Source organism: Chanodichthys erythropterus, chromosome 6, assembly GCF_024489055.1.
Source record: "Chanodichthys erythropterus isolate Z2021 chromosome 6, ASM2448905v1, whole genome shotgun sequence".
NCBI classification, from domain to species: domain Eukaryota; kingdom Metazoa; phylum Chordata; class Actinopteri; order Cypriniformes; family Xenocyprididae; genus Chanodichthys; species Chanodichthys erythropterus.
In genome coordinates, this window is record NC_090226.1 from 5,290,774 (window position 1) to 5,303,823 (window position 13,050).

At 36.5% G+C, this 13,050-nt stretch overlaps 1 protein-coding gene across 1 annotated transcript in view; it reads left to right on the forward strand.

Annotated features, from left to right (window-relative positions):
• Positions 1-1,728: 1,728 nt before the first annotated feature.
• erc2 (ELKS/RAB6-interacting/CAST family member 2) overlaps positions 1,729-13,050 on the forward strand; it is a 61,414-nt gene continuing 50,092 nt past the window's right edge. Inside the window, exon 1 of the mRNA XM_067387151.1 lies at positions 1,729-2,382. Coding sequence (XP_067243252.1) covers positions 1,729-2,382 — 654 coding nt within the window. The remainder of the gene's footprint in view (positions 2,383-13,050) is intronic.

Below are 13,050 nucleotides of genomic sequence, written 5' to 3' on the forward strand. Positions count from 1 at the left end.
GGAGATAGACTTCTAGTGCATAAAATAAAAGCTTAAGTTCTGTGAGAAAAAAGTATGTTGTATCCATGTAGAAATTATTGACTTGTGTTGAACTGATTTCTCAAAAATGAAAAATTCTGTTTAATTACTCACCCTCATGTCGTTCCACACCTGTAAGACCTTCGTTCATCTTCAGAACACAAATTAAGATATTTGTGATGAAATCCAAGAGATTTCTGATTCCCCCATAGAGACCATCATCCTAACCACTTTCAAGGCCCAGAAAGGTAGTAAAGTCATCGTTAAATAGTCCATGTGACTACAGTGGTTCAACCTTAATGTTATGAAGTGACAAGAATACTTTTTTGTACGCAGAAACAAAACAAACGACTTTATTCACCAATTTCCTCTCTTTTGTGTCATTCTCTTATGTAGTTTAGTGCAGTGCTTCCAGGTTCTGTGTCAGAACGCCGACTCAGTATTGGCCGACGCAGTTCACGTGAGCCAATAATGAGCTGGCATTCTGACGTAGAACCCGGAAGTGCTGCACTGTGTTGACAACATCAACAGTGTAGGAGAATGACAGGAAAGAGATGAAATTGTTGAATAATTGTTGTTATTTTTGTTTTGTTTTTGCGCACAAAAAGTACAATTTACTCACCCCCATGTCATCCAAGATGTACGTGTCTTTCTTTCTTCAGTCGAAAAGAAATTAAGGTTTTTAATGAAAACAATCCAGGATTATTCTCCTTATAGTGGACTTCAGTGGTCTCCAAACGGTTGAAGGTCAAAATGACAGTTTCAGTGCAGCTTCAAAAGGCTTTAAATGATACCAGACGAATGATCGCCTTCCATGTGGTTCCGGGAAAATCACACTTTCATATTCTTCAAAAAGCTTATGCTGTATGTTCTACGCCTTCCCTATTCTACTTACGGAACGAACACAGCCCTAGTTCTGTTTTTTCTGTAAGTAGAATAGGGAAGGTGTAGGACATACAGCGTAAGTTTTTTGAAGAATACGAAAGTGTGGTTTTGGCGGAACCACTTGGAAGGCGATCATTTGTTTATATAAAGCATATACATTTACACTTTTTTTTTTCCGAAAATGACCGATCGTTTCTCTAGATAAGACCCCTGCGTTCCTCATCTGGTATCGTTTAAAGCCATTTGAAGCTGCGCTAAAACTAATTTTGACCTTCAACAGTGTAGTCCATTGAAGTCCACTATAAGGAGAATAATTCTGGAATGTTTTCATCAAAAACCTTCATTTCTTTTCGACTGAAGAAAGAAAGACATGAACATCTTGGGTGACATGGGAGTGAGTAAATTATCAGGAAAATTTTATTTGAAAGTGAATTTATCCTTTAAGATTGAACCACTGTTGTCACGTTGACTATTTTAACAATGTCTTTATTGCCTTTCTGGGCCTTGAAAGTTGTTATAACTTATAGCAGTCTATAGGGGAGTCAGAGAGATTTCATCAAAAAAATATCTTAATTTGTGTACTGAAGACGAACAAAGGTCTTACAGGTTTGAGGGTGAATAAATAATGAAAGAAATGTCATTTTGGGGTGAACTAACCCTTTAAACCATGCACTGAACATAAATGTCTTGGTTAAAGAACTGTTCCAGACAACAGCCATTTTGAAGTGTGTGATTTCTGTTCTCCTTTCTAGGATGCACTAAAAACCGTTGTCAATCTGTGAGGGGCTTTTCTTACGGACACAAGGCTCTTGGGAACCTTGGGAGATGTATGGCAGCGCGCGCGCCGTCGGCCACATTGAGGGCAGCCCCGCTCGCTCCCCGCGGCTGCCCCGCTCTCCTCGGTTGGGCCATCGTCGAGCCAACAGTGGCAGTTCGGGCTGCAAGACCTTATCCATGGAGAACATCCAGTCCCTCAATGCTGCCTACGCCACATCCGGCCCAATGTACTTGAGCGACCACGAAGCCGTCGGCTCCACGGCTACTTACCCCAAAGGCACCATGACGCTCGGTCGGGCCACGAGTCGAGCGATGTACGGCGCTCGGGTCACGGCCATGGGCAGCACCCCTAACATCGCCACGGCAGGAATCCCGCACGCTGACCTGCTGTCTTACGGTGACCTGGGCTCGCTGTCTATGCTCCACCACCAGGGGACGCCGTCTGCCCTGCTGCGGCAGGCGGTCAGGGGCGGTGGCGGTGAACTTTTGGAGCTCCAGGCGCAGCTACGGGACATGCAAAGAGAAAACGATCTCCTTCGGAGGGAGCTGGACCTGAAGGACAGCAAGCTGGGCTCCTCCACCAACAGCATCAAGAGCTTCTGGAGCCCCGAGTTGAAGAAAGAACGCGTGATGAGGAAAGAGGAGGCAGCGCGCACGTCTATCCTCAAAGAACAGATGCGGGTGACCCATGAGGAGAATCAGGTAAGGATTGTTACCTTACTTGACATGAATAAGACCCTATGGTTGAGTAAAAAATAGCCTTGTACATTGTAAAATAAAGGTTCTTCAGAGGTTATTTTAAGGAATTCTTCATATTAAGACCCATTTTCTGAGGTTCTTAAGATGTTTATATGGTTCTTTGGAGAAAAACTTCTTGATGTTACATTATACATTCTTCAGATCAGTACATCGGTTCTAGATATCATCCTTTCACAGAGCAAAAGCACTTCTGTTTTTTGTTCTTTGTGCCACCAATATGTAGAACTTTCTAAAGAACCATAGAAATGAAAAAGGTTCTCAAATTATATCTGGTTGTGCTATAAAACTCTTTTTGGAACCTTTATTTTTAAGAATGACTTTTGCTAAGACGTATAAATATTAAATTGTGGCATTTATAGATAATTTATTGTCTTCTCAAGACTTTTGAAGCTTAGCAAGTAGTGTTTGATGTACACTACCGTTCAAAAGTTTGGGGTCAGTAGATTTTTTTTTATTATTATTAATGCTCTTATTCAGATAAAAAATGACAGGAAAGACTTTTATGAGGTTACAAAAGATTTATATTCCAAATTCTGTTCCTTTGAGCTTTCTATTGATCAAAGAAGTACTGAAAAAATGTACAGTTTCACAGTTTCCACAGATATATTAAGCAGCACAAATGTTTTTAGCATTGATAGTAATAAGAAATCAGCATATTAGAATGATTTCTGAAAATTCAGCTTTTCCATTACATAAATAAATCTACTTTAAAATTACTGTTTTTACTGTATTTTTGATCAAATAATTACAGCCTTGGTGAGCAAAAGAGACTTCTTTTTTTTTTTTTTCAAAGACCACAAACTTTTGAAAGGTTATGTATAATACTACATTTAAAAAACAACAACTGTTATCCCAAAAATGAAAACTGTCATTGGTTTACTCACCCTCATGTTGGTCAAATCAGTATTATTTTTCTTTCATGCATGGAAAATGCTCAAAATGTGGAACTGAAAATTGTATTCTTAAAATCTACAAGCAGTGTGAACACTGTGCAAAATTATTCCTTTTCCACGGCACACAGAAAGTCATACAGGTTTGAAACAACGTGGTGATGACAGAATTTTCATTTTAGGTGAACTATCCCTTTAAGACTAGTTTATCAGCTTGCTGTCAGTAAAAGTTCTTTACTTGAGGGATACGCCTAGTCTATGAATTCTTGTGTTGCCAAGGTTGCTCTTCCTGCCTCCAGTTTTGGTGTCATCTGTGGGCTGTGTTCTTTTCTTCTCCTCCATTCTATGTCTCATTCAACTGTGTAATCACGCTCTCACTCTCACTCCTTTTTTTCCACCCACTCTCCTGCTCTTTAAGTCTCTTCACAGCTGATTTCTTTTTTGGGTTGTCTGTCTTTTATGTGGCACTTCTGGAAAGAGGCTCTTATATTCATTAATATTTCAAAATTTAATCGGATGTGGCACTCTGTCAATGGACAGGCCAAAGACACAAATACTGGAACACATTTTAGACAGTTCTGACTCTAAAATTTAAGTAGATAACCCACATTCAAAGCTATTGTAGAATAACTTACATTCAGATACGTGTGACTATATATATATATATATATATATATATATATATATATATAGTCATATATCAATGGATTAAAAAAATTAACTAAATTAATTACAAAGTTTTTCTGTGATTAATCACTATTAAAATACATTTTTATATGTTTTTTTTAATATATTTTCTAATGTAATCATTTAAAAGTTAATCTCCAAATTAATGAAGAAACAACTAGGGCTGCCCTCAACTAAAGATTTTTCTAGTCGACTAATCATGTGTTTATATTAATTAGCCATAAATCATAATAATAATTGCCTTAATCAGCACTCAAGCGCACACATAAAGTTTGCCACGGTCTGTAAAAAAAAAAAAAAATACAGCTGCAAAAAATGTATTTTGTCTCAATAGATGGTTAATTTTGAATGTCTGTCAACAGAGAAAATGATTTTCATTGCCAGATAATTCTAACCCTTAATGCATGAATACGGCGGCTGTAGAAACTGAAGCCTCTCCTTACAGTTAAAAGAGCAAATCATGTGTCTGATAGTGGCATCACCTGATTTTTGCTCTTGAATGTGTATTGGAATAAGCTAAACTGGCTTTAAAATGTAGAAAGAAAGACAAATTATGATATAGCTGATATCAAATTTTATTCCTGGTTTATTGTAACATAATCTTTACAACTGGAGATTTCTGTCTTTTCAGTAATCATATACGCTGTACTTGCATGAGTATTGTTGCCAATATGGCCGCCAAGTGAACTGACTTTCCTGAAAGGGACTTTGGCGTTGTGCTTAATAATCTCTTTAGTGTTCAGTTTGACTGTATACACAAAGCAGCACAACCTCTCATACCTTATTATTTAACAACCTACAAAAAAGGGTGACGGTTCAAGATCAGTCTCATGTATTCAACAGTTGAGGACTGGAGACATTTGTTTTCTCTCAGTCTCACCTCTTCTTGTCTATCCGTGTTTCTGTGAGAGTGGAACAGTGGCCTAGTTAAATCACACTCCGTCAGCACACCGCACGAGGCCAGGAGACGAAGGAATGTCAAGGACAAATGCTTGTCTGAGAGACTTTGTTTCCCTCCATCTGATTCCTTGTCTTCTCTGCCACCATTTCACTCTACCGCTGTCCTTTATTCTCGGTCTCTCTGTCAGCCAGCTCTCTTTTTGGCTCCTTTCCTGTCACACATCCTCACTCTGTGCTTCTTCCTCTCTCTTCCTTGCCCTGTGTCCTTTCCATCCATCTTGTTCTCCGTTACTCTATCCTCTAAGGCACCATATGGCATTTTCTCACATATTTTGGATGACATATGGATCCTGTATATTGTAAATACCATATCAAGAGTCTCGCAAAGCATTCAAGCCTTTTACCAGTTTGCTAGTTTGACTGAATTGCATTTCACATTGGAATTTAATGACATTTTATTACAAAGTGCTGACAGGCAAATCCACAGTTGTACAGTTTTTCGGCTTTGTCTTATTCACTAACCATCATTAGTTGAGTTTAACCAGGTGTGTTTTAATGTGTATTTAAATTAATTCATTGACATTCATATCAAACAGGTCTCGTTTTTTAAATGGCTTATTATAGATTACATTGTATTCACAAAAGTAAATTTGTTTATTTATTAGAGTAATTTGTGAACATTTTCTACTGATCTTGGTAGCAGTTATTCATCAAACGGTGAGGAATGTTATTTCCTGATTTACCGTGCAACCAAATGCGCTTTTGGCATTTTCAAGAGCTAGTTCAGGTGTCTGGATGGTGCAAATTGCATTATGCACAATTCTTTTGCGCAATTACCAGATTTGCATAATTCCTTTAGAGAATTGGCCGCTAAAACAACACAGATAATGCATGCAAATGAAAAAAAAATGCATTAAGCGGGCACAGTGCATTCCCTCCTAAATCTCATAATTTTTCATTGCAATGTGACTGTTTTGTTAGAAAATAAAAGGGATTTTTAACAAAAATGAAATGCAGAAATATGCCATTTGCTTAAATATTCAGTTTCTGGGCTGCAGAAGTTTATTTGAATAAAAAACAATGACCCTAGCGGGGACATAATTTCCTTGCAAATGACTTGTGAATCATTTAAATTACTATCACATTTTCTGGATAAAAACCCTCCAGTTCAAGTATTCCGGTTGTATGTGAAGGACGTTTGTGAAGATGAAGACTAAAGAAGTGCAAAAATTCTAAAGTAAAACAAATGCATAAATTAGCAGCCATGGAGAGGAAATTGGTTCTTATTGAAACTGAAGAAAGAAGGGATGATGCAAAATGCGGTGCAGTATTACAGGAGGTGGCTAGAAACTTGTGAGGTAGTTCATTATCAACAGGTCAGTTCCTACACACAAGGCCAAATTGATATTGGAGTGGTTTAATAAAAGCCCGGTCAAATAGATTATTTGAAAATTGCAGTGAACAAGTGCCATCCAAATAATCAGAATGACCTGGAGCAAATATATCTGGAAGTGCAAGACAGAATCACTCTTGTTGCTCAAGAGATTTAATGGAGTTCTCATGTTCAATTGAAGATTCTTAAAAATAGATACTAATTAGACTGGAGTCCAGACTGCTAGATCTGAGCACAGTGTGAGAGACATTGTTGTGATCTCTTCTGAAATTCTTTTTTTGTGAGATTACTAAGGTATTTTTCTCACAAGAAAAATGAAAGAAGCAAGAGTAATTACATTTAAAGGTTCTGAATATTTCATGGCTCTGTATTAAAGAGGACCTATTATGCTTTTTCACATTTTTTTAACTTTCTTTAAAGGTGCCCAAGAATGCTTTTTCACAAGATGTAATATAAGTCTAAGGTGTCTTCTGAATGTGTCTGTGAAGTTTCAGCTCAAAATACCCCATAGATTTTTTTTAATTAATTTTTTTAACTGCCTATTTTGGGGCATCATTAACTATACACTGATTTTGGCAGCGCCGCCCCTTTAAATGGCGTGCTCCCTTCCACACGAGCTCTCGACTATATTACAGTGCATTTACAAAGTTCACACAGCTAATATAACCCTCAAATGGATCTTTACAAGATGTCCGTCATGCATGCTGTATGCATGCTTCGAATTATGTGAGTAAAGTATTTATTTTGATGTTATGTTTGATTCTGTATGAGTTTGAGGCTGTGCTCTGTGGCTAACGGCTAATTCTACACTGTTGGAGAGATTTATAAAGAATGAAGTTGTGTTTATGAATTATACAGACTGCAAGTGTTTAAAAATGAAAACAGCGACGGTTCTCTTGTCTCCGTGAATACAGTAAGAAACGATGGTAACTTTAACCACATTTAACAGTACATTAGCAACATGCTAACGAAACATTTAGAAAGACAATTTACAAATATCACTAAAAATATCATGCTATCATGGATCATGTCAGTTATTATTGCTCCATCTGCCATTTTTCGCTGTTGTTCGTGCTTGCTTACCTAGTCTGTGCACAGATCCAGACGTTAATACTGCCTGCCCTTGTGTAATGCCTTGAACATGAGCTGGCATATGCAAATATTGGGGTCATACATATTAATGATCCCGACTGTTACGTAACAGTCTGTGTTATGTTGAGATCTGTGTGTTTTCCGGAGGTCTTTTAAACAAATGAGATTTATATAAGAAGGAGGAAGCAATGGAGTTTGAGACTCACTGTATGTCTTTTCCATGTACTGAACTCTTGTTATTCAACTATGCCAAGATAAATTCAATTTTTGATTCTAGGGCACCTTTAATGTTACTGTTTTGAGCATTGTCTGCAAAGTTATAAAGTCACAGAACTTTTTAAGTAGAATCAACCAATCAGATGTGAGGGACAAGTTTATACAAAGACTATAGAATAACACAAGACGTGTCACTCGTATTATTATGAATGGGAGAAAGTGCAGTTTTTTTGTCATGATTCGAGTGTTTAGAAACAAAATTTATGAGACAGTTGTTGTCAGATTTCATTGGTGATTTCAAATATGAAATTTAATCGAAAGCATGGCAAACAGCTTTGGAGAGTTTGATGTTTCTCCATTCAAAGTGATAGGAGCTGCACTTGAATGCCTGAGAGGCGTTTCAAAGAAAAGACTTGTCTTAGAGGGACTTTGATTTATATTTTATCTCAAGTTTAGGCTTACAATCAGGGTTAGGTCCTTCTACTGGACATCAGTGTTATTCACCTATCATATGGATATGGTTATGATTAAATGTTCGGACAGGAATGTTGTTCCAGGATCAACAAAATATGTTGACCCAGGAATGCGTCTAACTCGGCAAAATCAGGACATGTCACAAACTCCACTCCAAAGGGAGTTATTCTCTATATCAGTGCGTACTTTTTCTGAACTCCCTGAAAAGGATGGATTGTAGTCTTGAGTTTTCTTCTAGGAACAAACACGTGATTCCCATTCCCATTCATAATTCCCACCCAAGTCCTGGTTGAGTTGCATTATGTTGAAACTTGAGGTTATGGTAAGAGGTGTGACTTTCCAAAACACACTCAAAGTGGTTGACCAATCAGATCATGTTGCACCTATCAGAACAGAGCATTCCAGAACCATAATGGGCACACATATATTCATGGCAAAGTTCTTTTTCATTCTTCGCTTAGGGGTAAAAAGAAGTTTGAAATACGTGAACAGCGATATACTGTTAGCGAACATATCGACGCTGCAACATTTAGATGAATATGTAAATATGTGCTGCACGCTTTCCTCTCAATAACAAAATAATCACACAACAAAATGAGAAAACAGCAAGCATTTTTTTTTTTAAAAAAGCTTAAGAATCTGATCATATCAATGTGGATGTGTTTGCACAAGCTCTGCAGTTCGGCACTCTATTAAAGTCACATTACGTTATTTATATAGCACTTTATACAATAGATACATAAGCAAGCAGCTTTACAATATTAAATGTAAAAACAAGTGCTCATTTAATCAAAATTACAACTTCATTTTCTACTATAAAGCTGCTTTCCAGTGTGTTCATGTTTTCACTCGCAGTTGAACAGAAGAAATGAACCAGAGAAGATTCCCACATCAAAGAAGGCTGAGCCTCAGAGCCACACCTACCTATTACATAATCGCCATGAACCAATGATAGGGCGAAGGTGTTTACCAACCAAAGCAAAATTTTCCAGAAAGTTTAGAAAGTTCCAGTTTCGAACTCCCAAAACTAATTCCAATTGAACTTAGCCTGATTTCCTTCAAAATAACGTCACATCAGTCCGTTCTTTGATTTCGCTTGAAGTAGCCTATATCAGCTTCTTTATGGTCTTCCTCTGTGCCCACACATTTGTGATGTAATGCTGCAGTTAGGTGGAAGTTTGCTGCAGAGCTCGCCTCAGTGCAGGCTCGCCAAAAGTGTGCAACGAGGGCACAAAGGGGGCACTCGCGAGCACCCTTCTGAACCTAAAAAGACAAACGGGACACCCTACAGGATGTCATGCACAGTGTAGCTCCAGCCAGCTCCTAAACACATGCCTGGAAGTTTCTAGTAATCCTGAAGACCCTGATTAGCTGGTTCAGGTGTGTTATATTAGGGTTGGAGATAAATTTACAAAAATTTATAGTTTAACACCCCACCCAAGTGTTGTGGACTTAACAGGCTTTGTAAGTCCACAAGAAGTGCAGAAGTGTGCCATTTAGGACAGGGCCCTAAGAAGAGAGGTGCTACAACAATGTAAAATATGTGAAAAAATAATGTGTTTTTGATCATTCTAACATGAAAACCTATTCTAGTAGAGCCCAAAAGCAAAATCAAGACTTTTAAAAAAGGCCATAAAAGGCCTTTAAAAATTTGCATTTAGTTTGCATAAATATAAAATTACTGCAAGCTCACTATTGAGGAGCAGATGTGTGGTGTTGAATGCAATCATGGTTGAATGCAGCAGAAGATACTGGGACAGGGATACTGAAATACACAAATGAGATTGGATATGCAAGTTAGGCAGGCTTATGCTGTGAAAGTGTGCGTGTCTCATTTCTCCTTTCCGTGATGCTGTCCCTTCGTCTGAGTCCTCAAGGTTAAATCAGGATGGTGTCACCACAGCTCCCAGCAAACACCTGTGTGTGTGCGCGTGTGTGCGTATGTGCGTGTCCGTGCGGCACCCTGAAAATGGGAAAGGACATTAGCAGAGCTGTAGGTACTTATCCAGTGACAGTGTTACTGTGACACGGTTAGTGCCCTGTGGTAGAAAGTAACAAGATTAGACATGCGAGAGGTTTCTTATGAATCCCTTGGAGTTTAGATTACACCACCAGACATTTGATGCATGTTATTATGTATCTGTTTGTCCATGCATTTGAATAGAAATAGTGCAAATCACTGATAAAATGTGCATTTTAAATTCAGTGTAAGTCGCTTTAGATAAAAAGAATCTATTTAAATTTAAAATGACTCATGGTGGCATTTTTCATAGAGGTTTTTATGAACAAAATATGCAAACAAAAAAGTTTAAAGAAGCATAATTTATAGAAAAAGATGAAAATGTGGGTACAAACAAAATGGTAGTGGGATGTCCTAGATGTGCTTGGAAGGGTCCATAAAGAGGAGGTTGGTTCACATCAGCTTAACCATAAACGTAAAATGTCCCTGCTGCCTGACAGATATCACTTACATATGTGTTTATCTTACTCTTTTTGCTCAGACAGCAAATATATATTTTTATATGATTTTATATTGATATATTTTATATTTTTATATTAAAATTTACATATATTTTAATAAGTTTTTATTTACTTTATGTTTTGGTCTTTTTTTAATATTTTCAATCTAAATATTATTTATAAACATTTTTCATTAACCTAAAATGTATTTTAAGAATGAAAATGCATTTTCCTGGTCATTGAAGTACATATTGATATATATTTTGGCATTTGGTTTAAAACAAAATATATTTTCAATTTGAAAAGTATCCTTAACCTACGGAAGAGGATTAGGGCCAAGCAATAATAAAAAAATAAAACCATCTCGAGATTAAAGTTGTTAAGTTTCGAGAAAAAACTTGTTAATTGTCGAGGAAAAAGTCTAAATAAAATGTTGAGAATAAACTCGTTAAATTACGAGAAAAAACTTGTTAAATTTCGAGAAAAAAGTTGAGATAAAATGTTGAGAATAAAGTCATTAAATTATGAGAAAAAAGTTGTTAAACTATGAGAACAAATTCGTAACTTAACAAATTTGTTCTCGTAATTTAATGACTTTTTTCTCGTAATTTAATGACTTTATTCTCAACATTTTATCCAGACTTTTTTCTTGAAATTTAACGATTTTTTTTCAAGTTATTTAACGAGTTTATTCTCAACATTTTATCTCGAATTTTTCTCGAAATTGTAACAACTTTAATCTTGAGATGTTATTATTGCTTGGCCCTAATCCTCTTCCGTATTAACCAACACTGTTTTTTCATCATATATTTAGCATAAATTTGAAATGTATTTGTCAAAACACTTTTACATTATTTTGGCATTTAAAGGTTTAAACATAATATATTTTCAATTTGAATATATATATATATATATATATATATATATATATATATATATATATATATATATATATATATATATATATATATATATATATATATACATTTTTTTTAATTATTTTTATTTTTTATTTTTTTGGGCCATATGGGTATTGTGTGCACTTGTGAGATATGCTTTTGTAATGGAGGCCAGCTGGAGCTGGAGCTGTGCAGGTAAACCTCAAGAGGGACACTAGTTAGCACACTTTAGAGTCTTTGTTAGTGGGCCCGCCTCCCATGCCAGAGACACCGGTTCGAATCCCACTCCATCCAACTTTTTTCTGATAAGCAAGATACATTAGCTGCAGCAAACAACAGCCAATGAAATTGCAAGATCTTAAGACAGTGAGGCAATGGGAAGTGTAAGCCAAAATACATGAAATATATTTTTGATTATTTGCAAATCAATGCAAAACAATTGCAAGCCTTCCCTTAGTTGTATTTGCCGACCTTCTACCTTGCACTACCCATCCATATCCTCCACCACGTCTGGACCTCAAGGACACTTGATGTACTGTGCATGTACTGAAGATACAGGCTCCACAAAGGAGACACGTCATGCTGGGTTTATGCCAGCGGTGACCATACTCAATTAGTATAAGGGGCACGTCATCACATGCTGTTAGCGGTTCTCTATTTTCGCACCCCTCCTCGTGGCCACATGTTCCTGCTGTGAGTCTGGAGGTGGGCAGGTGATAGGTGGGCCGTAGTGATGATAATCAGAGATCCTTCATCACAGGGTATCACTTGGGATGTTCAGAATGGCGTATGACCTGCTATTTTTGAATATGTTTTGGTATACTATGCCCAGAAGGACTTGACTTTTCCATTTCCAATGTAAAAAATACATTATTTAAACTAAATTGGATAAAAATTCTAATTGTTTCAGAGATGATTGCTGGACACATCTTGTTAAATTAAGCATGCATCAAGTGAGGTCATGTGATAACGATGTAGCATGCATTTTATTTTGCATACAGCATATACTGTTTCACATGCTATTTACAAAAAAGATTAGGTAGTAAATCTGCTGTACCATGCTGAAGAAAAAAAAAAAAAAAACTTAAACCAGCCAAAATATGTTTACTACAGTATTTGTACCATATAAAGTATGTCAGAAATACTAAAAGTAGTATTCTAATATACTATTGTGAATTCAGCTTCAGAGATCTTAAACCAGAACTTAAACCAGCTTAGTCCAGATAAGATCAGCAAATCTTAGACTACATCCTAGATTTAATATGAAGCAGACAGTGTGGTATTTAAAACATAGCCCTTGATTCAGTGCACTCAAAGTTGTGTAGATACATATACACTACCCTTTAAGTTTAGGGTCGGTAAGATTTTTTAAAAGAAGTCTCTTATGCTCACCATGGCTGCATTTATCTTATCAAAAATACAGTAAAAACAGTAATATTGTGAAATATTATAATTAAAATATAAAAGTTAGAATTTTCTGATATTTTCTGTTTTATATATATTTTAAAATGTAACACATTCCGGTGATGACAAAGCTGAATTTTCTTCAGTATCACATGATCCTTCAGAAATCATTCTAATATGGCTTAAGAAACATTTC